The sequence below is a fragment of the Phodopus roborovskii genome, unplaced genomic scaffold, assembly GCF_943737965.1.
Source record: "Phodopus roborovskii unplaced genomic scaffold, PHOROB, whole genome shotgun sequence".
NCBI lineage: Eukaryota > Metazoa > Chordata > Mammalia > Rodentia > Cricetidae > Phodopus > Phodopus roborovskii.
In genome coordinates, this window is record NW_026126638.1 from 8,596,405 (window position 1) to 8,621,564 (window position 25,160).

The 25,160-nt window shown below is 45.0% G+C and overlaps 4 protein-coding genes across 4 annotated transcripts; 1 reads left to right on the plus strand and 3 right to left on the minus strand.

Moving 5' to 3' along the window:
* Window positions 1-1,037: 1,037 nt before the first annotated feature.
* On the minus strand, window positions 1,038-1,519 carry LOC127212855 (histone H4). Its single transcript, XM_051173045.1, has one exon. It carries the CDS (start codon window positions 1,517-1,519, stop codon window positions 1,208-1,210), a length of 312 nt encoding a protein of 103 aa, XP_051029002.1. The 3' UTR covers window positions 1,038-1,207.
* Window positions 1,520-4,223: 2,704 nt separating this feature from the next.
* LOC127212933 (histone H2A.J) lies at window positions 4,224-4,768 on the plus strand. Its single transcript, XM_051173136.1, has one exon. The coding sequence runs from the start codon at window positions 4,318-4,320 to the stop codon at window positions 4,705-4,707; it is 390 nt and encodes a 129-aa protein (XP_051029093.1). The 5' UTR covers window positions 4,224-4,317; the 3' UTR covers window positions 4,708-4,768.
* Window positions 4,769-8,204: 3,436 nt separating this feature from the next.
* Wbp11 (WW domain binding protein 11) lies at window positions 8,205-19,232 on the minus strand. Its single transcript, XM_051207916.1, has 11 exons — window positions 19,119-19,232; window positions 18,599-18,630; window positions 17,438-17,531; window positions 16,299-16,495; window positions 15,351-15,484; window positions 14,966-15,165; window positions 14,283-14,474; window positions 11,995-12,096; window positions 10,788-11,081; window positions 10,111-10,293; window positions 8,205-9,191 (listed from the first exon to the last, which is right to left on the minus strand). The coding sequence occupies exons 1-11, from the start codon at window positions 19,180-19,182 to the stop codon at window positions 8,758-8,760; spliced, it is 1,926 nt and encodes a 641-aa protein (XP_051063873.1). The 5' UTR covers window positions 19,183-19,232; the 3' UTR covers window positions 8,205-8,757.
* A 3,959-nt stretch (window positions 19,233-23,191) lies between these two features.
* Smco3 (single-pass membrane protein with coiled-coil domains 3) lies at window positions 23,192-23,895 on the minus strand. Its single transcript, XM_051173060.1, has one exon. The coding sequence runs from the start codon at window positions 23,893-23,895 to the stop codon at window positions 23,224-23,226; it is 672 nt and encodes a 223-aa protein (XP_051029017.1). The 3' UTR covers window positions 23,192-23,223.
* Between the last annotated feature and the right edge of the window lie 1,265 nt (window positions 23,896-25,160).

Genomic DNA, 25,160 nt, shown 5'->3' on the forward strand with positions numbered 1-25,160 from the left:
AGACTAACGTCCTCTGAAATTAACACCAGCCTTACCTATGCTCAGAAGGCGGAAGTGAGTTTATCAGCCACGGAGGCGGCGGAGCCTGACTGGCAAAAACTGGCACAGAAGATGAAACTGTGTAAAATCACACAGGGCCCAATTCAAATCCAGCCTCCAAGTGTTATTTCTTCGTCGTCCCGTCCACAGCTATGAAGTAGTCATTAACAACTTAAACCTGCTGAAAGATGGTACAAAATACCAGCTACATAGAACGCGTTTCAAGAGATAACCGTTCCTAAAGAAATGTCAGGTTCCTGCTGAGGGAACCCCAGGAACATACATCTATCCCCTAAACCAGAGGACTAACGAACTTCAAGTATCAAAGAACTAGGGCAATGAAAAAAAAAATTACTGTTCTTAGTTATATGTAAGGAGGATATGCAGACCTGAGTCCACGTTGATTCCCTGCAGCTAGTTACAGGTGATTGTGAGCTAACCTAACCCACCTGAGTGTTGAGAAAACCACAGGACTTCTCTAAGAGCAGCTCGGGTTCTTTAGCCCCTCCCACTTCAGACTTACAGACATCCTTAAAATGAAGCTTACAGCCTTGTCCGAGGAATCCGAACCCGGGAAGCTGACCAGCCTGAGCTAAAAGTGGACCCGGAGTGTCCCCAAAAGACATCGTTAATAGCTACAGCTGAGAAAGCCGAGTTTACGCTGCAGGGACACTTCCTACTTTGGGGTCCCAAGCGTGTTTCCTGCTGCCCTTAAGGAACCTGGGTCTGAAGAGCACCGGACACCGGCCGCCCCTCCCGAGGTCTAGAGCTCGAAAAATGGGACGCAGCCTCCAAGCACCTGGGAGCCCCGGCCGCGCGTTACTAGCTTTCTGCCTAGCATCTAGAAACAAGCAAAGAAAAAATCATTCACGTAGACCAACAGCACTCAGCAAGCCTGCGGATCACTTTCTCCGTCGCTGGGCGGAGACACGAGGGCCACCGTTCCAATGAGAACGTGCTCTCAAGCGTCTTGATTTGCATATGTGAAAATGCAAACCGCAGAGCACCAGCGCTCATTCCCTAACACAGCCCGACCTCAGGGCCCGCCCCCCAGCCCCATTGCAAGTGCCCCAGCTCCTCCTTGATGCTTTGGGGGCCCTGAAAAGGGCCTTTGAGTTGGGGAGGAGGCTGCCAAGAGACCAAGATGGCCTAGAGCATGTGGCTGCGCTCAGCCTCCAAAGCCATACAGAGTGCGGCCCTGGCGCTTGAGTGCGTAGACCACATCCATGGCCGTGACCGTCTTGCGCTTGGCGTGCTCAGTGTAGGTGACAGCGTCGCGGATCACGTTCTCCAGAAACACCTTGAGAACACCGCGAGTCTCCTCGTAGATGAGCCCGGAGATGCGCTTGACACCGCCTCGCCGAGCCAAGCGCCGGATGGCCGGCTTTGTGATGCCCTGTATGTTATCTCGCAGGACCTTGCGGTGCCGCTTGGCGCCGCCTTTTCCGAGTCCTTTGCCGCCTTTGCCACGTCCAGACATATTGAACAAGCTGCCAGCAGTGGAACAAAAGAGAACTGCAGGACAGAGGTCTCAAGCCACAGCTTTTATTTCCTGTTAGCGGACCTGTTTGAAAACAGCAAAGAGTGGGCGGAGCTATAGGCTCCATCCCCTGGCTCTTTACTCCAAGCGGCGGGGAGCTCCAATCAAGATTAGGAAAGACTTTGTTCTCCCCTTAGTCTGAGAAACCCTAGCACTTTCGAAATTTTAAACAATATAAGGTAACAACTCATTTCGCTCCCCTAGCGCAAAAAAGAAGCCCGCATTACGCTTGCTATCTTCAGTACGCTCTGAGTCGCTATTTTCTAAGCAGAATGCGTATTCTTACTCTACTGATAAGTAATGTGAAAATGAATAGGAACTAGCAATAAAACCTAGTTTACGGTAAAGCAATTATATTTTCACGGGTGGCTCTTTTGAGTGGATGCAGAAGTGGATGGCCACTTTCTCGTGACCAAGCTAAAAATATTACTTACTCCTCTCTTTACTCCTGTTTGTTTTCAACTATTGATTTATGAGTATATATATGTGTACATATATATCTCAACAAACGAGGTAATTTCAAACATTGATATATATATATATATTTCAGTGTGTGGATTTTTCTGTCTCTCTTCCTGGCAAGCATATTAGTATTTTCTTTTAGCTGAGCTATTGTAACATGTCACTTAGATAAACTTGCATCTCATTGCTTGCATTTAAAACCTAAGAGTTCTCTCCACGTGTAGTGACTCACACATGTAATCACAGGTCTCTGGAGGTTGAGGTAGGATTGCTGCGAACTGGAGACCAGGCTTAACTAGACATTTCACCCACTCCTATTCAAATTTTGTAAAGTAACATTTGTCAAAAGCATGACTTTGAGTAGATTTTTACTGCAAATCCCCAAACCAGAAAAGGGCTCTTTCGGTGTGTTTGTTTGTTTTCCTTTCTGAAACAGCCCTGACTGTCCTGGAATTCACTTTGTAAATCAGGCTGACCTCAAACTCACAGAGATCCACCTGTCTCTGGTTCCTTAGTGCTGGGATTAAAGGCATGCATCACCACCACCTGGCAGTATTAACTAAAGACAAGACTGTCCTGAAGTTTACTGCACTCAGAAGACAGCAGGATTTAAGGAAGGGCTCACAGTACTTTCCTAATGAGCGAGTTGAGGACTGAGCATTTTAGTAAATTGTTGTTGGTCTGTAGTCTTGAAGAAATGCCTCTCAGCAGGAAAATGGTTTCCTAAATGTTTATATTTCTAAATGCTTTTAATCTCCAGTACTTCTCAATCTTCATCAATCCCTATAAGGCAAACATTATTTGTTATTCTGTTTGTTAAAGGTCAGTTGAGTCCTAGGATAATTGGAGGGAAAAAAACTATTTTAAATCCTTGGCTTTTTAGAATCCTTACAAAAATAAGGCAAAGATGCATCTAGAATACTTTCTCAAATTCTGTAAAACCTTGTCCAAATAAACAAATAAATAAATAAAAGGAAAGAAAAGGACTTTTCTATGATATAAGCACAAATTTAAGCTGGTTTATAGACGTCACCAGAGGCTTCCATAGGCGTTGACTCAATATATATATCCTGTTAAGTGCTTAGAGACATTAAATAATGTATCCAAGTCACTTGTTAGGTGGTAAAGCCGGGATTTTGAGGAAGTTCTCTGGCTCCAAGATGACAGATCACCTTTATGGTGGCAGGACATATTGCTCAGATCCAAAGAGTGTATTTGACCCCCAGGGGCTGTTTATTCATCATTGTGCTAGGCAATAAAGACATATGTAAATACATTTGAACACTATTTTCGTGCGTGCGAGTGCTGTGCGTGCATGTGTGTGTTGTGTGTGTGTGTGTGTGTGTGTGTGTGTGTGTGTGTGTGTGTGTGTGTGTATGCATGTATTTTGTGTTTGGGACAGGATCTTATGGAGCTCAGGCTGGGCGGGGACCCTAACAGACCCTCCTGTCTACAGCTCCTTAATGTTAAGATCACAGACAGGGCCCACCACACTTCACTCTGTGAACTTTATCTCAATGAAATCAAACGTAATTATAATGGGGGAGAGATTAAATTTGTGATCTTTTAACTAAATGGATACTAAAATGTAGATGGCATTTTAATCAACGTTTGACATTACATCACTTGTGTAATTTCAGAAAATGTGGTAAATTGAAGTACCGCAGTAAATCAGTGGAAAGTAATCGCTAATCAAATAAAAGACACCTTATATTATTTCAAATGTCACAGGCCTATACTTTGAATATATTGGAACAAGTCGAAGTATTCTTCCTCCAGCGGCGGGGCCTATTTTAGAGTAGAGTACTCTAAAGTCTTGGTGGAGTGCTAAACAACGACCTCCATCTCCAAGAACCGGGAATACAGACATGCAAGGCTTTCCTTAATTCCCTCCCTCCCTTCCTTCCTTCCTATCAGGCTGGTCTGGATCTCAAAATAGCTAAGATCAACCTCAAGCTTCTGGCAATCCTCCTGCCTCAGCTACCCTAGTCATGGGATTTATAGCCATGAACGACCCAGTTTCCTCCGGTTCCTGGCAGCCAATTCCGAAAGGACGGAGAAAGCCAGTGAACTATGTAAATTAGGTCTAGGAGTTTGCGCTTTCGATTGGGTCGAGTCTGGGAGGCGGGCGCTCTGCTCTGGCGAGCTGATTGGGGACGGCTCCTGCCTGTCACAGGCGGCAGCGGCTGCAGAGTTTGGAGAGGTAGTTCCGGAGAGGCGCACGGCGTCCCGGAACTGAGCGGGCTGGTGTTGGATCTCCGGACGCAGGGTCGAGCATGTCTGGACGAGGCAAGCAGGGCGGCAAGGTGCGCGCCAAGGCCAAGTCGCGCTCGTCGCGCGCGGGCCTGCAGTTCCCCGTGGGTCGCGTCCACCGGCTGCTGCGCAAGGGCAACTACGCGGAGCGCGTGGGCGCGGGCGCGCCGGTGTACCTGGCGGCGGTGCTGGAGTACCTGACGGCTGAGATCCTGGAGCTGGCGGGCAACGCGGCGCGCGACAACAAGAAGACGCGCATCATCCCGCGCCACCTGCAGCTGGCCATCCGCAACGACGAGGAGCTGAACAAGCTGCTGGGCCGCGTGACCATCGCGCAGGGCGGCGTCCTGCCCAACATCCAGGCCGTGCTGCTGCCCAAGAAGACCGAGAGCCAGAAGGTGAAGAGCAAGTGAACCCCACGGGTGCAGAGCCCGCCGCAGTCCGCAGCCAATAAAGTCGGTGAAAAGCGAGTAATCCGGAGAGCTGTGTAGTCGCGGGACCGACGGGTGCTGGGTGGGGACTCGTCCCGAGTTTGAGCAGGACGCGGGCCACCCCATGAAGCCGTGTGGGAGCCGGAGGGGGCCCAGCGCTGGGATTGGGAGCTCCCCCTTGAGCATCACAGTGGGCAGGAGAGGCGGAGATGTGCGGGGAGGCTACTCTGGAATTAACTTTGCCTAGCTCACTACCCAGGCCTTCGCAGGGAGGAGTGGTAGGGGACTTGTTTTGAGCGCACATACAAGAAGTTGGCCTCGCTGGCCATCCTTAGGAAGGTTGAGCTACTTGGAAAAGAAAGAGAACATAGGGACTTAGTAATTTAAGGTCGATAGTCTTTTAAGTAATAGATATTACATGTTCATGATCTGAATACCAGACATCTTCACATCACACCCTTGTGTTCACATTTCTAGCAAACGAAGTAATTTGTGCAATACGGAGGTGAGTCATGAAGTTTGCTCCCTGGGCGGTATTGCGTAACATCGGGGCCCTCCGTCTTTGGCAGCTTTTAAAATTGTTTTGCTGCTCATGGTGGCAAACGCCTGCCATCGGGAGTATGACGTCATTCCTGGCTAGTGAGTGCGAGACCATTCCTGAACTACATTAGGAGTGTGTCTCAAAGTATATACATATATTTTCCTCTCAAGTTTTGGCTTCATAACAGCCTCTTTAGCATTGCCTCTGGAAACTGGCTTGGTTTTATTTAAAATTTAACCTTGCTTTTAGGGATAACTGATTACTTTCTGGAGTGGTCCCCCCCCCCCCCTCTTATTTTCACTAGCTGCAGAGATGTGTAATGGCATGGTAAGGAAAGTTAAGAGCAAGAAGCACACAAGTCCCTGGGAACGTTCTCTCTTGTCCATTCCATTATTCCTGCAACTCATTCTGCCCACAGTACCCACAAAAAAACACCCAGGGTAGGTTTCACTCTGGGTTTTATTTCCTGGGAGTCAGAGTTGAAGTCCTCTTCATTTGCGGTGGCTGGCGCATATGCCTTCATCCCCAGTGTTGACTGGCCGCTACTCCATGCGTTAGGTCAAGTGCGGGGAGCCCAGCTGGGAAGAGGAGGCCAGCTGGGTTGCCAGTGTCCTCCTGAAACCCACATTTTTTTTTTTTTCGTGGTTCTTGAAGCAACAGGAAAAAGTACAAATAAATGATATATTACAAATGAGTGTCTGTCAGTATTTGCTTCTCTGCTGTTTGTTTAATGGATGCTGGAGTTAGTCTTCATGGTCATTTTGAAAGATGTACAAAGATCAGGTCACACACATCTCTCATAAAGAGGCAGATTACTCCCTCTGACACCTAAGGACAGACTCCAATGGCATTACGGGAAGATTCCAGAGTTAAACTTTGTAACTCCCGTTTGGAGGATTAAGATTTTAGTGCCATGTATTCGCATTAGATGCTTAGATTGAAATACGCCGTCTCCATAAGGACTAATGGATTGCCCTATGGCTTGAATTATAGGTAAACAGGAATAGGTCTTACTGTGAACAAATAAGGTCTCAACCTGTGGGGCACTGACTACTACAGGAATAGAAATGTAGCCACCCAAGTGTAGCTTGATAAACCAGTGAGTTTAATTAGGGCTCCTTAAAAAAGTGTAAGGTGACACTGGAGGCTGTGCCATTGAAGAAAAATAGTAACTTAGTAACCCTGGGGAGGGTGGGCCTTGGGGGTCCCTCCCCCTAGCAACCATGACTGCATAAATCTTGGGTTGAAAGGTGGGGTATTGAGCCCACCCATAACAAAGTTGGTGGGGCCTATCTTGTGCAGGTTATCACAAATGTGGAGTTGGCAAGGGCAGGTCCTTTGTCATGCGGGCTTGTTGGAAAGGGGTGGGGGGGGGGGCAATTTTCTCTAGCAAAACAAGTTTTAAAGAATTGTAGCCAAGTGTGGTTTACAACTCTAATTCCAGCACTTGGGAGACTGAGGGGAGACACTGAATTCAAAGGCCAGTCTCAGCTACATGTTCCAAGACAGGGCTGCACAGGGAGACGGTCTCAAACAGTAAGAGTCACTTGTTAGAATTGGTTGGAGCCGATATACAAGTATCCATGGAAACTCTGTATCCATGAGTTTCACATTTATAGACTCAAACAACTAGTTTTTAAGTGCTGGCTTGTCTTTTGAGTCTAATTTACTGAAGATGAGACATCTGGAACTTTCAAAATCGTGAAGAAACAAGGACAAAGATGGCAAAATCTAATCCATCTATTTTTCTCATGATTCTCATGAGAAAGGTTACTGGAAGAGCAAGACAAACAAGATAGTGACTGCCCCCATTTCCACCCAGCCTTCGAGACCACTGCTCCAGAGATATGTAGGGCTCTTTCAAATAAAAAATTGCAACGGTCTACTGACAGAAAAAATTCTCCAGAACCCTCCGGCTTGTAGCCCTTGATCAAGTTCTTGAGGCTAATCTCAAAGACCAATGAAGGCAGCCTAGCAACTTTCCCTAGGGCCTGAAGTCACACTTTGGATTGCATACATTGCTTGGTTTTACTGGCACACTAACACGTTTCCTGCTGAGAAATGCTGTTCAGTGGGACAGGGTGCAGTGTCGCCAGGGTTTGTTTGCTGTTTCCTACAAAGCCAGTTTTGACTTTGGATCCCAGAGAACTGGTCTGTTCAGTTTTGCCCTTCTGGAATGAAATGGTTTAGCCCATGCTGTAGTTGGCACTGACTGGCCATGCCACAAAGCCAAAGGGCAAATGTTATGGTAATTAAGAATTTGAGCTTGACAGAATGGAACTTAGGCTCTGACCTAGTTACTTCTCCATCTCTGAGACACCATGACCAAGGCAACTTAGAAAGCATGTAACTGGGGGCTTGCTTACAATTTCAGAGAGTGACTTTAGGACCATCATGGTGGGGAGCATGGCAGCAGACAGGTGGGGGGGGGCGTGGTGATGGCTCAGTAGCTGAGAGCTCACATCTGATCCACCAGCAAGAGAGAGACAGGCTGAGCCTGGCATGGGTTTTTGAGATTTCAAATTCCAAGTACAGAGAGCAACTGGAAAGGGGAATCTTAGCCTGCCCCATGGCATACTTCCTCCAACAAAGCCAGACTCCCCAGCCTCCCCCAATAGCACCAAGAACCAGGGGGGAAAGTGTTCAAGTACACAAGCCTCTAGGGGCCATTTTTACTGAAAGCACCACACCACAGCTCAAAGGTTCTTTGGAGCCCATCTAAGCAAAGGGGAGACACTGGCTTCCTGGGAAGCCAATATTAATCTTGAAGGAATTCTTCTTTATCCCTTTGTATTTCAGTTACTTTTCATGTTTCTAATAAAATTCATTCCCATCTGCATGAGATACGGCAGTTCCTGAGAAGCAATGCTGTAGATGTGTGCTCTGTTTCTGCCCACAAACCAGGAGCTGTTTACACATTACCATGAAACAGATGGTATCTTGGTATGGAACATTTTATTTCTCCATGAAACACTCAGTTTAGGTCGTGGGAAATACCTTTAATCCAAGAATTGTACATTTTCTTCCCACAAATCCTGCTTTGAAATAGGAAATGACATTGTAATCCATTTCACTACAAGTAAAATATTACAAAATATTTACAGGAAAATATTAAAAATAACTCAAACACAAAAGTCAAGATGAAACAAACCTTTTCCCCCCCAGAAATCTCTACTTTAGTGCCCATAGCACGAATTGAACAAATAACTAGGACCTCTCTGATATAATTCCCAAAATGGAGAGGGGAAGAAATGGGCTGAAATGGCGGCGTCAAAGGGAACGGGTGTTAGCAGCAGCGCTTCCATCCTGGTCTGTTACAAGCAAACACCCTGGCAGGGAATCCCAGCAAGGCAAGCCTTAGGAGGCTCCCGGAACTGAACTTGGAAAACACCCTGACAGTGGACGTGCTCTTCCCTAAGTTTACCCAGAGCCCCTTGTTCCACAAACCAGCACTCTCAACAGAAAGAAGCCTGAGCCAGCATGAGAGGCTGTCACAGCAGCCCTTCCATCTCTTTCATAAATGCTTCATAGACATCGTCCTTAGTTTGTACCGAGACAGGGACAGAGGGACCAGACCTGGGGGCTGCTTTGGCAACAGGCACAGCAGAGTCCTCCTCTGACCTCCTTTGGGGAACAGCAGTAGCCCCCTTATTCTCCCGGCGCACTCTCAGTGCAGTGGGCACAAACCGTGTGACCTCGGCCTTGGGATTGGTGATCTGGGGCTTGGCACTGATGGTTGCTGTGGCTTTCTTCTCGATGGTGGCTGCACTTGCATCATCCGCCTTTGGGCGCTGAATGAGACTGGGTGGGGCACTCAACACCCCTGGGTTGGGCAAGGGAGCTGGTGGGAAAAGCCCAGGTGGGGCAGGTCCGAGGGGAGGCACCAAGGGCGGGCGCATCATACCAGGACGAGGAGGAGGGATACCTAAATGAAGAGGCACAGCATGAGTATAAGAACTAACGACACTTAACTGCCACTAAGGATGTTTAAACATAGGCTGATAAAATGAACTTATAGAACCTGCTAAGTCAGGCGCGTATTCTGATACAAAGGAATAGGATACTATTAAGATAAAGTTCACCTTTAGTCTGGAGCACTGTACTGACAGCTATGACTCAAACATACCTCACAACAGATGCCTACTTTCTTTTTAATTAAATAGCTGGATCTTGTGGCACACACCTTCTTTTAAAAAATATTTTTGTTTTACGTGCATTGATGTTTGCCTGCATGCATATCTATGTAAAGGTGTCAATCTTAAGAGTTACAGTTGTGAGCTGCCATGTGGTTACTGGAATTGAACCTGGGTCCTTTATAAGAGCCGTCAGTGCTCTTACTTGCTGAGCCATCTCTCCGGCCCCACAGATTTTTACTTTCTTCAAAAGCCACTCAAGAATGACTTTAAGGTGACAAACTGCATCAAATCTAAATGCTGACCACCCACACTCAAGTTACTTATATGCCACTGAGACAAAGAAAAGGCTCCAGCTGTCGTGTTCACATTAAAGCGGAGCATGGCCACAGCACAAGCCCATAATGAAACCTGCATGCCTAATCTGGACAATGGGTAGAGAGGAGGGACCTTCCCTTGTGATTTAAGTTTGAAGATGTTAGTTCTAAGGACCCATGGAGCACAATGTACCTCTACTCAGCAGAACTTCTCACACACAGAACCTTTGCAAAGTGTTGACTTGTTTGGGGAAGCCAAGTGACGAAAGAGAGGAAGAAAATGTAAGACACACACCATGTGAGCCACTGGAAGAGGCCCTCAGGTCCCCCAAGTGACAATGCACCCTCCAGCACATACCAGGCTAGCTTCTGCTACAGAAACGGAAAATTTTACCTGGAGGTGCAGGAGGAGGTAGCCTTGGTGGGGGTCCTCGAGGAGGGGGGCCAGGGGGAAGGCCTGGAGGTGGACCTGGGGGAGGGCCAGGAGGTCGGCCCGGTGGTGGTCCTGGAGGTAAAAGTCGTGGTAAAGGCCCTCGGATTCCTGGCATTCCAGGTGGTCTCAGGAATGGAGGAGCCCCTGAAAGGAGAAAACATAATGTCAAGCAAATAATGGTGGTATAGAGCAACTTACATATCATTTTATTCAGAAGTCAGATCACTTTATAAATACACAAAAAAGTGTGATACAAAATTAACTCAACACTTTTGAGCACTAGGCAAAGGGTATCAGATTTGTTACTTAGGTCCCAGCTCTAACACACGAGATGGTATTGACCGACACCAATGCAGGCTGGGCTAGTCTGTCACTTTAAAGCACTGAAGGAAGTAAAATCTGTCCAGGCATCCAGCTTACATAACCCTAACAGAGAACTTTGGACAAAAAGAGGCAGCTGTCACAACTCCAAGCTACCAGCCATGCTCACACAAGGGGACACTTTTCATTTTCCCTTTGAGAACCCTTGATCTCAGAGATGCAATCAGAAGGAAACAGAGCACACTGTTACTGATGACACATGCTGTTTTTGGGGAATCACTTCACTCTGGATTCACTGGAACAAACGGGGAGCTTACCTGGGGGTGGTCCAGGAGGGAGGCCTGTTGGTGGCCCAGGAGGCCGTAAGGGTGGGGCAGGCGGAGGCCCAAGAGGTGGTGGTCCTGGCATGGGAGGTGCCTGTATCTGGGAAGGAGGAACAGACTGGGGAGGAGCCTGTTGCTGTGAAGCCGCAGCAGATGTGCCATCAGAGTGGGAATCCTCCTTATGCTGCTTTTGTGACTGCTTTTCTGCTTCAGAATCATCAGACTCGTCATCATCGTCATCCTCCGAAAATTCCTCCACTTCCCGTCCTTCCTCTGGGATTTCCTGACCTGGAAGAATATTGTAAAACAGGCAAACAGAGGTGACTTGTGTTGTGGAGTACTGTTTTTTGTATACCGTGAAGATGTTACTCAGATGGGTTTAATAAAAACTGAATGGCAATAGCTCTGCAAAGAGGACGCTGGGAAGGGTGGAGTTGCCGGCCAGTCACAGAGGAAACAGGAGGAAAGCTAACAGCCAGACCCACATGGCAAGACAAGGATGAATAGAAATGGGTTAATTAAGTTGTAAGGGCTAGTTAGAAACAAGCCTAAGCTATTGGCCAAGCTTTCATAATTAACAATAAGTCTTCATGTCATGTGACAGGACAGAGAAAGACCAGCTACGGATTCAATCTTTACAGATCTGTAGCTGGGTGTGGTGGCATATGTCCTTGATCCAGCACTTGGGAGGCAGGGGCAGGCTGATCTCTGACTTTATGGTCAGCTTGGTCTACAGAGTAAGTTCCAGGATGGGCAAGGCTACATCGACAGATCCTGTCTCCCCAAACCATGTAAGTATAATATATAAAAATAAGAAAACTTATTCTTACAAGCCCTTTTCCTACTATGTGAATACACAACAACCAAGTAGTGTTCTGTTCATCTGTAACTGGTATAGCAGTATAATGGGCCTGACAACCAGGGTTCAATTCATGGGACCCAGTAGTGGCCGCAGAGAGCCAGCCTCCAACAAGTTGACCTCCCACCTTCACGCACCAGCTCGAGAACCTACGGGCAGCCAGAACTAGACATCTCCACAGCTCACTGGCAGTGAGACTCTGGGCAGCCTACCAAAGGCATCATACTTTCAGTTTTAAAGAGTACAGAGCCCGGCTTTCTTCAGAACTGCTGAATATAAATGGAGAATGTATGCTAAGCAAGTAGCTCAAAGGAATGCTAGACATTCATTCTTGCTTCTAACCTGCCATTCGAAGCATCATGGCTTGAAGAGGAGTCAGCTCCTTCATGTTCTTCTTCTTCTTCCTTGATTTTCCAGGCATATCAGCAAATCGGACACTCAGACCTAAATGGACAAGGAAGGAAATGAAATTGACAGGAACCATCAAAATTCAGTAGAAATGTTCACTATAATGCAGACACTATAAATACTAGGTATGACCATAACCCACGACAGAAGTGTAGAGAGACATATTTAAAGATAACCAATGCTGTGCTAATTGGTGCATACATACTATGGTGATTTAAAACTTAAAATTTTGAAAACGCTATGATACTCAAAAAATGTATAAACTGAATTAGCCAATGCAATTTTAAGCCCAAAACATAAAAGTGAAACAATAAAAATGTGTCTTAAAGCAACAATTTTCTTTAGCGATTCAGTCAAACGTAAGTCATAGATGAAAGCTGTCCAGTAACTCATGAAACCACCATCCCACTAACCCAAGTCTATGTAACCTATTAACCAACAAAGAATATAAGAAAAGTGAGCCCAACAGTGCTGTGAAAGGAAAACACCTCACAAGCATGCAGGGTGCACCAAAAACGCAAGGTGGTTTAGCACTAGAAAATTAGTAATGTAATTTATGACAGCAGGCCGCCTAAAGATGGGGAAATCTTGAAAATGTGATTACTCGTTAACACCACCAGTTCCACCACAAAAATCTCTTTGTAAACTAGAAACAGAGACTGCTTCCACTGACACAGGCTACCTACTGGATATGCTGCTGAATATACACGAAAAACAGTCTGGTGGCGCCATCTTTATCCCAGTGCCCAGCAGGTGAGCTCAGTGAGTTTGAGGCCAGCCTGGTTTGCAGTGAGTGAGTTCTATGCCAGGTAGCCAGACACAGTGAGAGCCCGCCCTCTCGCCCTCAAACTGCAACAGCTGGCAGCAGACGAGGAAAGAGATCATGTTGTCTCGAGGGAAACAGTCCATAGGGTTCTAGCTCCTCTCTTCTTTGTAAAACCAGTTCCTACTTATGAGTCTTCTCTTAATTTTCTATCACTATAGACTTTAAAGCCTTTTCATTTGTAATCATGATTAAGAAACACTAGAAAACTGCCAGAGACGGCTCAATGGTTACGAGCCAGTGTGCAATCCTGAGGAGCTTTGAATATCCAGCCTCCGCCCCCCCCCCCCGGGATCTAACATCATCTTCGGGCCTCCTGGAGTACCCTGATACATTCATCTGCACACCTATGTGCAGGTGGACATGAATGAGCGCACACACTCACTTTAAGAAGTAAAAGGCTAGGACAAGCATCTAGCATCTGCTGTATTTATAAATACAAATATAGTATTCAGACACCACACTGCAGATCACATCAACAGTCCCCCAAAGTCTCCAAAGTCCCCAACTCCTGGGGTTTGACAGAGCCGATGTGCTTAGTACATAAGACACAGTGCATACAATTTTGACAAAACATAACACACTATGCATAAAACTAGGGACACGGCACAACAGGATATATTTAGCATACACAAAGTCCTAGGTTTACTCCCCAGCAGCACACACACAAACTTTCTGAAAGGTTTCACAGCTGATCCGGAGAATGGTTTGTTTTCCATGTGTTTGCTAAACAGGTGCTTTTCTCAACCAAGACATGGCACCAAGGCTAATAAACATTTTAAAAGAAAAAAAAAAAAAATAGGCCACAATTCTAATTACAGATACACCTGAACTGCAATTATGATCCTAGCTTATATAAGACATCATTTACACAGAAAATCTAAGAAGCCTCCAGTCTAGATTTTTTTCCTTAACCTTCATAAATATCTGTAAGAATTATGTATCAAAAATGTTCAAACTATCAGGACAAATGGCCAGGTACGGTGGCTTGTATTTGTAATTCCCAAACCTGAGTAGAGAGTTACCACAAGTTTGAGGCCAGCCTAAGTAACAGCAACACCTGCCTCAAAATCAAACCAATCCAAACTGGGATTAAAAGCTGGTCCTGAGTGGCTCAGGAGAGAAAGGTACTTGTCACCAAACAAGCTACCTAAGTTGAATTTGCAGGACAAATATAGTGGACCGGGAGAACCAACTATGACCTCCACATGTGTGCCCTGGCATATGCACATATGCTCATGGATGCACACTAACACATGCATACAGGAAATGAATGTAGCAACAACAGTAAACCACACAGATACACACCACCTCAAATTACAAACCAACAAAGCTCGCCATGACTGACTCTGGGCTTAGCAGTGTGCTGATGGCACCACGGCACATCACCCTCACGCACCTGACTTCTTCTCCTCAGGATTGTCTCGCTCACTGTCGTCACGGTGCCCAAACTCATCCCCCTCACTCTCTGCATCTGATCTGTCTGAGTCACTGTCATCACTACTGTCGTCATGCTTATCCTGGTCCATGTCCTCAGGATAGCCATCGTCTTCGCTGGTACTGGACACGTCATCGTCATGACCTCGTTGAGCTAATGACAAAGAGAACAAGGAACCAGCGTTATGGTTGAATTTCACAGTACCCAGAAATACAAAATTATGCTATTTTTAATGCAATACAACATGTAAAAAAATTCCGTATGCAATGCCAGCTGTCATGTACTATGATATTTTCATTGGGTACTTGTTTTAAATAATTTTTTGTTTCCTATAAAGTTCAAACACATTGTATTAGAAGCAATTATGTGTACAGTCACATGTACAATCAGTAATTCTAGTCAGCTGAAAATAAAATTAGGAAGAGCAATTTATTCAAGTCTTAGGGATCTGTAGTGACATCTCTACACAAGCAACATGCTCTCATCAGGCAGATCTGATGAATTATCCATGGGGATACATAGCAGTGTACATGGATTTCTTATGTACTCACTTATTATGTTCTCATTGTGGTGAACACATTAAGTACGGCCAACATAGAAACAACCCTGAGGACATAAAAGAAAAAAACCCCGCCCCTTCATACCAAGTTCTGGACTATACAGCATGTCTTCATCTCGTCTACGAGGGGGAAGATCCAGAGCAAAACCCACTTTACGGCCATACATCTGCAGAACCTGAGGAGGAGGTGGGCCAGGTGGAGGGCCCGGTGGTTTTCTGCCAGGGGGCAAACGTGGAACACCATGCCCGAGAAGTGGAAGGATGGAAACTGCTCGAGTTGGAGGCCTGTAAAGAGAACCAGACTGTGTTCCCTATGTCTGCAGAGGTAGTGAGAACGGATAATTGACTGTGCAGTTCCAAGGCCCTCTCTTCACATTTCACTGCATCTCACACTCACACGGCCTTGAGTGTTTCTCTGGATTCCATGTGGCACCTCAGTCAAATGCCAACATTATGATAGGCTTCCTTACCCATATGCCGAGGTTTTCTTAAGGATGGAGGGTGGCTGCGCACCAGGAAGTGGAATGTCCTGGATCAGGATGTTGGAAGGAGCGTGCGGCATGTCTGGCAGAGGGATGCTGTCCACTTCCACATGCTGAGCATTCTGCAATAGAGGCCCAGCTGTCCAGCACCCATCCAGACCCAGCTGTCCAGACCCAGCCCAAGAACCAGATGGCCCGAATTTGTTTTCCAACACAAAGATCATGAAAAACATTTGAACACTTCAAAACTGCTCAAGGAATGAAAGAAACCTATTACTTCTTCTTAAAGAACCCAAATACAGCTTATTCTTTCTTTCATAATCCCTATAACCAGCCGATTCTTTCTCAGTATGATTTGATACTCTGCACAGCAACACTCATGTGTTGACAAAGAGCACCGTCTCTAATATCCATCCGCCTTTCTTGGGACTCTGTCCTGTGCTGTTGGAAACATGCCACCTATTTCACCAAAACCATTCCATTTGGGTTTGATTTTCTGTCCCAGGAAAGGGAAATTTGTAATAAACTATAAAAGCTCACACAACTGGACATATCCCATTCATCCTCAATCAACTTCTGACACCTTACAGTCTCAGCCCTTGTTAACAGACCCGTTTTTGCCCACTGTGGAAGTACATGCACATGAGACAGTAACTGAAAGCAACACTGGCTAGGGCCTCATGCATGTTCTTTTACAGACACTAAAATGTGCATCACCACGCATGCCTGGCTCACTTTCCTAATTTTTACCATGTGTTGTTTCTTTTCATTATCAACAGATTTCCTGAACAAATAATTTCTGCTAGAGCATAAGGTGCACACTCAATTTAAAAAAACAACTGCAAAAAAAGAAGAGATTGGGAATGACCAATCAATCCCCCATCAACTTTAAGAGCAAACTACAACATATCTGATCCTCTTTCAAAATCAGCTTACCTTAACAGCATCAAAATACTGGCTCAGTTGAGCCCTCTTCTGTTCATATTCTACTTCTAACTTTCTCAGTTCTTTGTAAATATCTGGATTTTCTTTTTCATAAAGTCGTAGAATTCGTTCAAAGGTTTCCCGAAGCTTTTTACGCTTGTCTTTCAGTACTTTCTCATTTAACTGTGGTTGTTGCACTGGGTTAAACTCTGGGAGAAAAGGAGATTATAGAAATGTAAATGAAGAGCTACTTCATCACTAACAACCTCCTTTATAGCAAACTAGAATCAGATACCACCATTTCATTTTTGAGTCCTCTGTGCTAAGGAGGATAGACTCCCAAGCAACTGCATCTTCCTGCAAACTCAGACTCCCAAGCTAACATGCTATCTCTGGAGCATTCCTAGCTCTCTCTGGGACTGCAAATGAAAAAGCGGCTTTCCCACTATGTGCTGAGAGGTTACGGCCTTATCTCCCGGGGACTACTCACTAACTGCACACACACCTTCCACTTTCCACACCAAGCAGCTGCTCGATAGAGATGTGCAGGACAGCAGAGCAGACACAGCAGTCCTCAGGAGGATCTCTGGGCTCCCTCCTGGAGACCGCTTTCTAGGGATGGCTCAGTTATGGAAGCCAAGGCACACCTTTCCATTTTAATTAGTTTAGATTTTCATAAATCAACTAGGGTCTAATGATTAGAACTTTTTTTCTTGAAGTACCAGTTAATTTTTTCCCCTAAATCTTCCTATTAACTTGATGGTTTACTCCGATCTAGTAGATATATTATTGCATTATTCCTAGTGACTAAGAATTTGAGTGCATGCCCTTTTTTATTCAGCTAACTTATAACGGTAAATGGAGAATACAATTAAATCTGAACAATTATACAGTGAGCTGGCCAGACTCAGCTTTTGTTACCTAGTAACAGTAATTCCAACTGAATGATGGCTTCTCTCTTCTAGGATATGTGATCTCCAGCTTGCAAAAGATCTTATCTCTTCATTTTATTTCCAAAACATTAAAACAAAATGTGGTGTTCAATTCCATCAGGTTGCTGTTTTCTTAGGCCTATTCTGCTCGCTGTTGTGTACAACAATAGTACAACTATTATAGCTATTAATAAATATGGCCTTTTCATATACTCTTACCCATTTCATCCAATTTCTCCATGTCCCGGATAATCTGTTTGGGATCTTTCATCTTCAAAACCGCAGCTCGGACCATCATTCGTTGTTTTTTGTTCTTAGAAAAACAAAAGAGAAGACTAATGAGAGAGGCTGGATTCTCGGGACATTTTTTTTTTTTAAACTTCAATCTGTCTCATGAAATCTAAAGAATTTCACATTTTCCCCTGATCTCTAATCACGTGTTTAAACCACCAGCAACAGCTATAAGATTTCTTGTTCTCAACAATGAGTGAACATTACTAAAAAAGTGTGCTTTCTTAGGAAGTAAAGACTGTTAGCAACTACTAGAACAACAACTTGCTTAAAAACAAAAAAACAAGGGCTGCAGTTAAACTGAAAAAAATACTATGCTGGATAGGGACACCAGGGATTAATTATAAAAGACTTGAATGCTTTAAAGAGTGATACCAAATGCTTATCCCTCTAATTACTCATCAAAATTCAATAGCTAATGAGATATACAAAGATATCTAGCAACCCATTTATCAGCATATATTCAATAGCTTTTAACAAAGCAGCTACATTTTGATAAGTGGTAAAAATAATTACTTTATCAAGACAGGGTCTGATGTAGCCCAGGCTAACCTTGAACTCCTAACTCTGATCTCCATATCCCAAGTGCTGGGATTACAAGCATGTGTTACCACAATCATCTTAAGAATTATTTCCAAAAGGCATTTTAAGATATAATTTTATTCTGGGTGTGTTTGTGTGAATGTGTAGGCATGTGCTTATGCATTCTTGGAGATCAGAAGTGGGTGTTGGATTCCTGGGAAATAGAGGAACAGATGGCTGTGAGCCACCCAACATGGACGCCGGGGATGGAACTCAGATCCTCGGCAAGAGCCGTATCGTATGCGCTGCTACCCACTGAGCCATCATTCCAACCCCAAAAGCATCTTTCTTTCTTTAACTTATGAGGCAGGAGAATCAAACGGACATAAGCAATGGCATAGAAGACGCCACAAATTGAATCTCCCAAGTCTTATCAGTCACATCCGATTTCAAACATAGTCAGCTGTCTGGTTTTCATTAGAAGTACAAAGCTTCTTTTCTAGCAAATAATTTAAATGTTATTTTCTTTCACAAATCTCAATCTATAAACAGAATGTGTCTGAATACCTTTTTCAATTCTCTTTTCCGGGCTTCCTTTCCTAAAGAGAGGGAAAGAGACCATATAACTCAAATCTTCAATATTAACATAGCCACAAGACAATATACACACTCTTTTCTTCTGAGGCTCCCCTATGCAACACATGGACACTGGTATCAGGGGCTTCTACCTACAGACAACTGTAGCACTTCTAACCCTCACAGCTCCATATGCTAAAATGTTTCTTTTCACAGAAATAACTGAACTAATGAGAAAAAGATTCTCAAATACCAAACTAGCACTTACAACACTAATTTGTTTAAAAATTCCAATACAAAAACAAGCCAATTTTACCCTGCAAGTCAACAAAGTTTGACAAAGAACATTATTTTAACTGACCTGTATTCTCAACATTTTAGTCATGTGAACTCATTTTATAAGAATTCAACATGACTTCACACAACTAACGTCTACCAATGTTGAACTTGCTTAAGCAAGTTCTTTGCAGTTTTAACTATTCTATTACCATTCCACACTAATGGCACTTACGAGCTTGGTCTGTGGGGTTCATAAACTTCCCACTCTTGGTGGAGGATGTTGATCTCCGACCCATGTTGACAATTTATATGATTTACTTCTTCATTAAAAGAAAAAAAAACCTGGAAAACAAACAAACAAACAAACAAACTCAGTTTCCCTGTGTGTTCCACATGTCTTCCCTTTCAGAATTTCCATCAATTTTTGGAAATACCCCTCTGGTTATTAATTTTGTAAGAACTTGCTCTTTCTTTAATTTTGAATGTATCATATGGCTTTGCCTTTCTTGACCACAGAAAAGCTAACATCTGTATTAGTCAAGGCGATGAGATGCCATTAACTCACTAAGTTAACACTTTGCTATGGATTACATAGCAGTGCCAACTGAAAAAAAGTTTGTCCTTGGAATGTGGACTGAGCCACAAAGGACTATCTCAAAACAAAACAAAAACTAAGTATGAACTTTCCTACATCCCCCCCCACCCCCTTTACACATAAGGTGAAATCAAACAGAAGTAGGAATATAATGGCTCTAGGCTCAGACAAGCATATGTTCTCTACTTTTCTCCTTGGCATGTGTACTGTTCAACCAACACCACACAGATGGTAAAAAGTAACTAACACATTTAATACCAAATAAAATATGACTCATGACTCTCAAGTAAAAGAAAAATGAGATGAGATGTGAATTTCCAAACTTAATATTAACATATATTTTTCTTTCTTACGACTCGATTTATATGTTAAAGTAATTAAAAGTGGTAGTCACTGTAGGAAAATTTGAAAGCTTTTATTAGTATCAATTCTTCCTCTTCTATTCAAAATGAATGATTGTTAACTTTCAAAATTTAACCTTTCCAATAATAAAGTAACAAATGTCTCCCGTTGAAACTATGTGACATTTGGCTATAGGTATCTTGCTGGTCCCCTTTGCACACTAAATAAACCCACCGTTCTTTAAAAAGACACCTTTAAAGGCAGGTCCTGAGATAAATTTAATAGACCCCACAACTGTAATTCCCTTGGCTCCTTTGTGAAGACGTTGTGGCTTTTTAAGTTAATGCTTCTGTCACCAAGTGATCAAGTGCCCGGCTACTTGCTACTTCCTAGAGGTTCCAGAACCGTTCAGTGGCGACAATTTCATTGTGAAATGTTTCGTTATCCGCAGAAAGGAGGGGCAGAATGATGGGAGGAAGGGAAGAGAAGGGCACTGATTGTACAGAACTGGGGGGGGGGGCACGGACGCAGACTTTTATGTATTTGATCGTCTTTCGGGTTCACGTTTTGACCTTTCTTTGCCCGCTCCCACACCTGAAAACACAGCGGCCACGAGTCACTGAGAATTTTTACAAGACCACGACGCCTTCGTCTACAAAAGCGACTCTCCTAAATGCAGAAGCCTGTGGGAGAGAGAACGGGTCTGCACCGCCCGCCCGCCCGCCCGCCCGCCCAGGCCGGGTCCACCGCAGGCGGCCTCAACCGCAACTGCCGAAACCATAGCGACGGTTGATGGCGACTCGAGCGGCCACACGTCAACCCACGCCGCCGGCCGCCGGCTTCAGGGAGCGGACCTAACTCACCGGGCAGGCTCGGCCGAGGGCCCGTCGGACGCCGCGCCACGCCGGGCTGCCGAGCCCTCCAGCCCGCAGCTGCCGCCGCGACCCCGGCCCGGCCCGGCCCGGCGGAGCAAGAGCGCGGCTCCCGGGCCTGGCGTCGGAGGCGGCTGCGCAGGCCCCGCACAGGCGCGGGGGACGGCAGCACCGCGACCGCGCACACTCACGCGACGGCGGGGCTCCCGGATCGCCGAGGCCGCGTAGCGGGCGGTCCCAGCGTGCTTCCTGCGACGGGGCCTTCACCTCCGCCTCTCGGTCAACCACCCAGCCACCGCCATCTTGAAACCTCGCGCCCCTCCGCCATCCTCACGTCACTTCCGGTGCCCGCGGCCGACGCTCTCAGCGCGTCGCGGAGGCCCGCGACCATAGAGAGGACACAGCAAGGTCGGGGCCAGAGTTGCTTCCGCTCTCGTCCCGCATCCGATTGGACATCCGTCGGCCAAGACTCCGCCTCATTCCGAAGCGTTGTAGATTGACACTGACATCGCCCAGTAGGAATGAAAAGAAGGAGGCTGCCATTTGATTGGCCAGGTTGCTTTACGTCGCTCGGAGTTCTGACGCCATTTCCAGAAGCTGCTTCTGCTGAGACGTCAGGTACCGGTGCACCGGCGGGGCAGAGTCGCGTGTTGACTCTGCGCTGCTGTGTTGGGCGTGAATGGATGCCGTCCGTCCTTCGGGGATGCCTCCATTTGATGTTCAAGGTCCCGAGTAACCCTGGCCCCGCGTTTAAAGTGCTCAGCAAACATCCGCCCATTGATGCCTGCTGCCCCTGGAAATTGAGCAGTAAACGCCCAGCGTGTGCAGAATTGAGCACAGTAGTCATTTCCTAGCGAGACTCACTAATTTATAAAATACACGAAAAAAGCATTTTTAAAAGAGAAACACGATGCATCGATGCATGCATTAGATTTTCCAGACTAGTTGGTACGTAACGCTCCCGTTCCGACTGGTCGTCTCCTCAGCCCAAGTCCTTTATGATGTCATTGCACACTCGGAATTATTTCTCTCTAGTCTTCGTCTTTTCCTTCCCTTCTACACCCCCAATTCCTTAAAACTCCTCCCCATCCTTTCCCCTGAGAAGTAAGCATTTAACATGAAGTCTTCGCGAGGCTCACGCTTGGTTGTTTTTCAGCTTAATCTGAGTACCCTTCACAGAAAAAGGTTATAAAGGAATTTTTGATATCAGGTACTTTTAAAGTATGGATAGAGATGTATATTAATGTTTAGAATGTTTCAAGTGTGTCCCCGAACAGTGTAACATCCGTCCCATACTTCAGCTTTGTTGTAGTAGAAAGAAAAATTTTGAGGTAGGATCTTTATGAAGCCCTTCCCGTCTTGCCTATTCAATAAGTAGGCCTCCATCTCCCCGTACTTCTGTCTCATGTCTTGACTGATGGAGTTACAGGCATGAGCCCTCATGCCTGCATGCCTTATTACATTCTTGGTTTGATTACTCTTGTGAGTGTCAGCAATAGCAAAATCCGGTCGTTCAAAACTTACAAATCAGGTAATAATAATAATGAAAAACCCAAATTGTGATATGTTGAAACTAATTTATAAAAGCAGTGATAAAATAGAAAATAATACATTTGAAAGAGTCATGTGGCTGGTTAAAAATACTGAGTATTTTCAACAAAATTTTTGTACTTAAAGCAATGATAACAAGGACATTCTCAGCATTAACAGTATAATACTTTTCAAAGTAGACCCTAAAAATGGCCCAATGGGAATTGCTAGTTGAAGGATTTAGAAACCAATGCTGTATCTACAGAAATGATGTTGTATCCATAGGCCTCCATAGCCTCTGGCTGTTTCTGAAATTGGGTGGTATATGACAAATTCCTAAAAGGTATAATGTCTTCACCTTACCCTAATATGTTTTATGCATGGATATCTTGGGCTTCTTGTGGGGTTTTTAAAAATGTTCCAGAGTGCTCTATCTCTGAAGTGATAGACAACATTTGGTCAATATTAATTGCACTATTGAAACAAGTTTTATTTTTTTATCCTTTTCCAAATCCTTCCAGACACACTTTGTAATTAGTAGAAGCTCACAGATCCATTGCCTCCTTTTATTCTTGAAGAAAATGTTGTTGTTTGCAGTCACTTCCTGTTTACAGACAATTGGATTTTACCTACTGGTAAAGCTGTGGAAGTATTTCTAGTTCACTTGAGGGTCATTAGACCTAAGTGATGTTTGAAACAGGTGATAGGAATGGTCTCTGCATTTATAAGGGATGTTTGAGGACATCGATTGGGATCAAGGAAACAATTCTGTACTTGCTGCTCTGTGATGTCTTTCTAACGCATGGTTATGACAGCAGAGGAAGAAAACTCCCAGTCAGACTTATCCCTTGAGGGTCACAGAACCCAAGCATCGCAATTCATTCACCTGTCCCTGTCCGCATCAGAGGCATATGGCAATGAGACTAGTTAAAGAAAGAAGTGTTGCGATGGAAGAAGGAAGCACAGAACGATCCCTGTGGTGGACCCATGACGTCATCTTATCTGCGCTTCACAGCACTGGTGACCTCAGCGATGGCATGGTGGTACCCTTCTGAGGCTGCCTTGAACTCCACCAGATGCTTCTCGTAACTTTTGATGGCTGCTTGAAGCTGTGTCCTCTCTACTGCTCCCAAGATGGCACGGATGATTATATCTATGCCAAGACCAAGCACAGCAACTCCAATGCTACCAAGGAGAGAAGTCCCGATGTGGGCTAGCACAGTGACCAGCTTGTTCATTATGCCGGTTGTGACATTTGAGCCTACTAGTTTAACAGCCACCGCACTGGCTGCAGATGTCGCTTCCCCCAGGATGACAGAAATGACCTTTTGCACAATTGCTATCTTCTCTGTCTCCCTTTCCTTAATATCCTGAAGTTTCCTATAAAGGGTTGGCTCGAGTTTGTCTTTGAGGGCCTCATCCACCTTTTGCAGTTCCTTTTGTATTTTTACCACCGCCTGGATAATGATGTCACAGTTTTCTTTGATGGTTCCGTCTCTTTTCATTTCAATGAAGGGCAGCCTACAGCCCAAGTGGGTGTTCAGAACGGCCGTCAGCTTGTTGGTGACCTTGAAGCTGTCAGACAAGCAATCCAGGAGCTGCTGATGAAGGCGGTTCACTTCCTGCCGCCTCCTTGGGTTTTCTGGGTAGAGGAAGTCACTCTGAGCCATAGTTCAGCTACAGTTTCTGAAAAAAATCAAAGGAAAATTGTCACAAAGTATCTGTATGACTCTACTCAGGAGGTCTTCTAAGTAGCCTCACAGCCAAAGGCTTTCTCTGAGAACTCATCAGTGTCGATGTGTTTCTTTGAGACAGTATCTAAATGTATCCCAACGTAGGTATGAGTTCTGATCCTCCAGCCTCATGCTGCATGAGCTGTGATTACAGGCCTGTGGCCCCTGCCTGGTATATTTGGTGCAGGGGACCAAACCCTGAGCCTGATGAATTCAGCACAAGCATTCTACAAACAGAGCTGAATAGTTGCTCGTTAGAGGTTAGCTCCAAACTACCAGTACTTATTTTGCCAATTCCTATCCACTACACTAAATATGTGTCTACAAGATATATTTCTCAGGTACACAGAGTTAAATCAACAATATAAAGACTTCTGGGTTTACAGCAGCACTGATACATATTTAGTATGTATATATTTGATAACTTAAAATATTTCACACCGGGGCTGGCGAGATGGTTTAGTTGGTACCAGTGCTGGCTTTACAGACCTGAAAACCTGAGTTTGGCCCCTGGGGCCCACATGATAGAGGAGAGAATTGACTCTTCAAAGTGTCCTCTGAGCTGTACATACCTAACTTGGCATCCACATACCCACCCACAACTGTCTCACCCCTTCCCAATAAATAGCTTTAAAATTTAAAAAGGGAAATAAAATATTATCACAATTTTATATCTCTATGGGCATATTGCTTCAAAAACAAAGACTATTAAAAATGACACCCATTTAATATTAGAATCTTAAAAAATTCTTCATGAGCCAGGCATGATGATGGTGCATGCCTTTGATGTTGGCACTCTGGATGCAGAGGTAGGCAGATCTCTGTGAGTTCAATACCAGCCTGTGCTGCATAGCAACTTCCAAGTCAGCCAGAGCAATGCAGTAAGATCCTGACTCAAAAGACAAGCATTTCTCAGAGTAAGTGTACATTTTCAAGACGATAGGTTGAAATATTATTTAAGAAGGAGATGAACACCATATAAGGAGAGGACAGTTATAATCATGTCTGGGACTCTCTTTGTAAAGCACACACATTATATGATAGTGTGTATTGTCTGTATTGCATGGGGCCATTTGTTTTTTGTTTTGTTTGAAACAGGGTCTCACTCTGTAGCCCAGGTTCACAATACAGCCTCAGACTCACAGTGATTCTCCTGCCTCTGCCTCCCAAGTGCTGAGAGCAACCACCACACTCTGTCCACA

Excerpts from the sequence above, each read along its gene's own strand:
- LOC127212855 (XM_051173045.1), bottom strand. The coding sequence starts at position 1,519 with ATGTCTGGACGTGGCAAAGGCGGCAAAGGACTCGGAAAAGGCGGCGCC.
- LOC127212933 (XM_051173136.1), top strand. The coding sequence starts at position 4,318 with ATGTCTGGACGAGGCAAGCAGGGCGGCAAGGTGCGCGCCAAGGCCAAG.
- Wbp11 (XM_051207916.1), bottom strand. The coding sequence starts at position 19,182 with ATGGGTCGGAGATCAACATCCTCCACCAAGAGTGGGAAGTTTATGAAC. Across the intron at positions 18,631-19,118 it reads GAACCCCACAGACCAAGCTC|GAAAGGAAGCCCGGAAAAGA; the intron begins GTAAGTGCCATT and ends CCCTCTCTTTAG. Across the intron at positions 15,485-16,298 it reads AGTATTTTGATGCTGTTAAG|AATGCTCAGCATGTGGAAGT; the intron begins GTAAGCTGATTT and ends CCTCTATTGCAG.
- Smco3 (XM_051173060.1), bottom strand. The coding sequence starts at position 23,895 with ATGGCTCAGAGTGACTTCCTCTACCCAGAAAACCCAAGGAGGCGGCAG.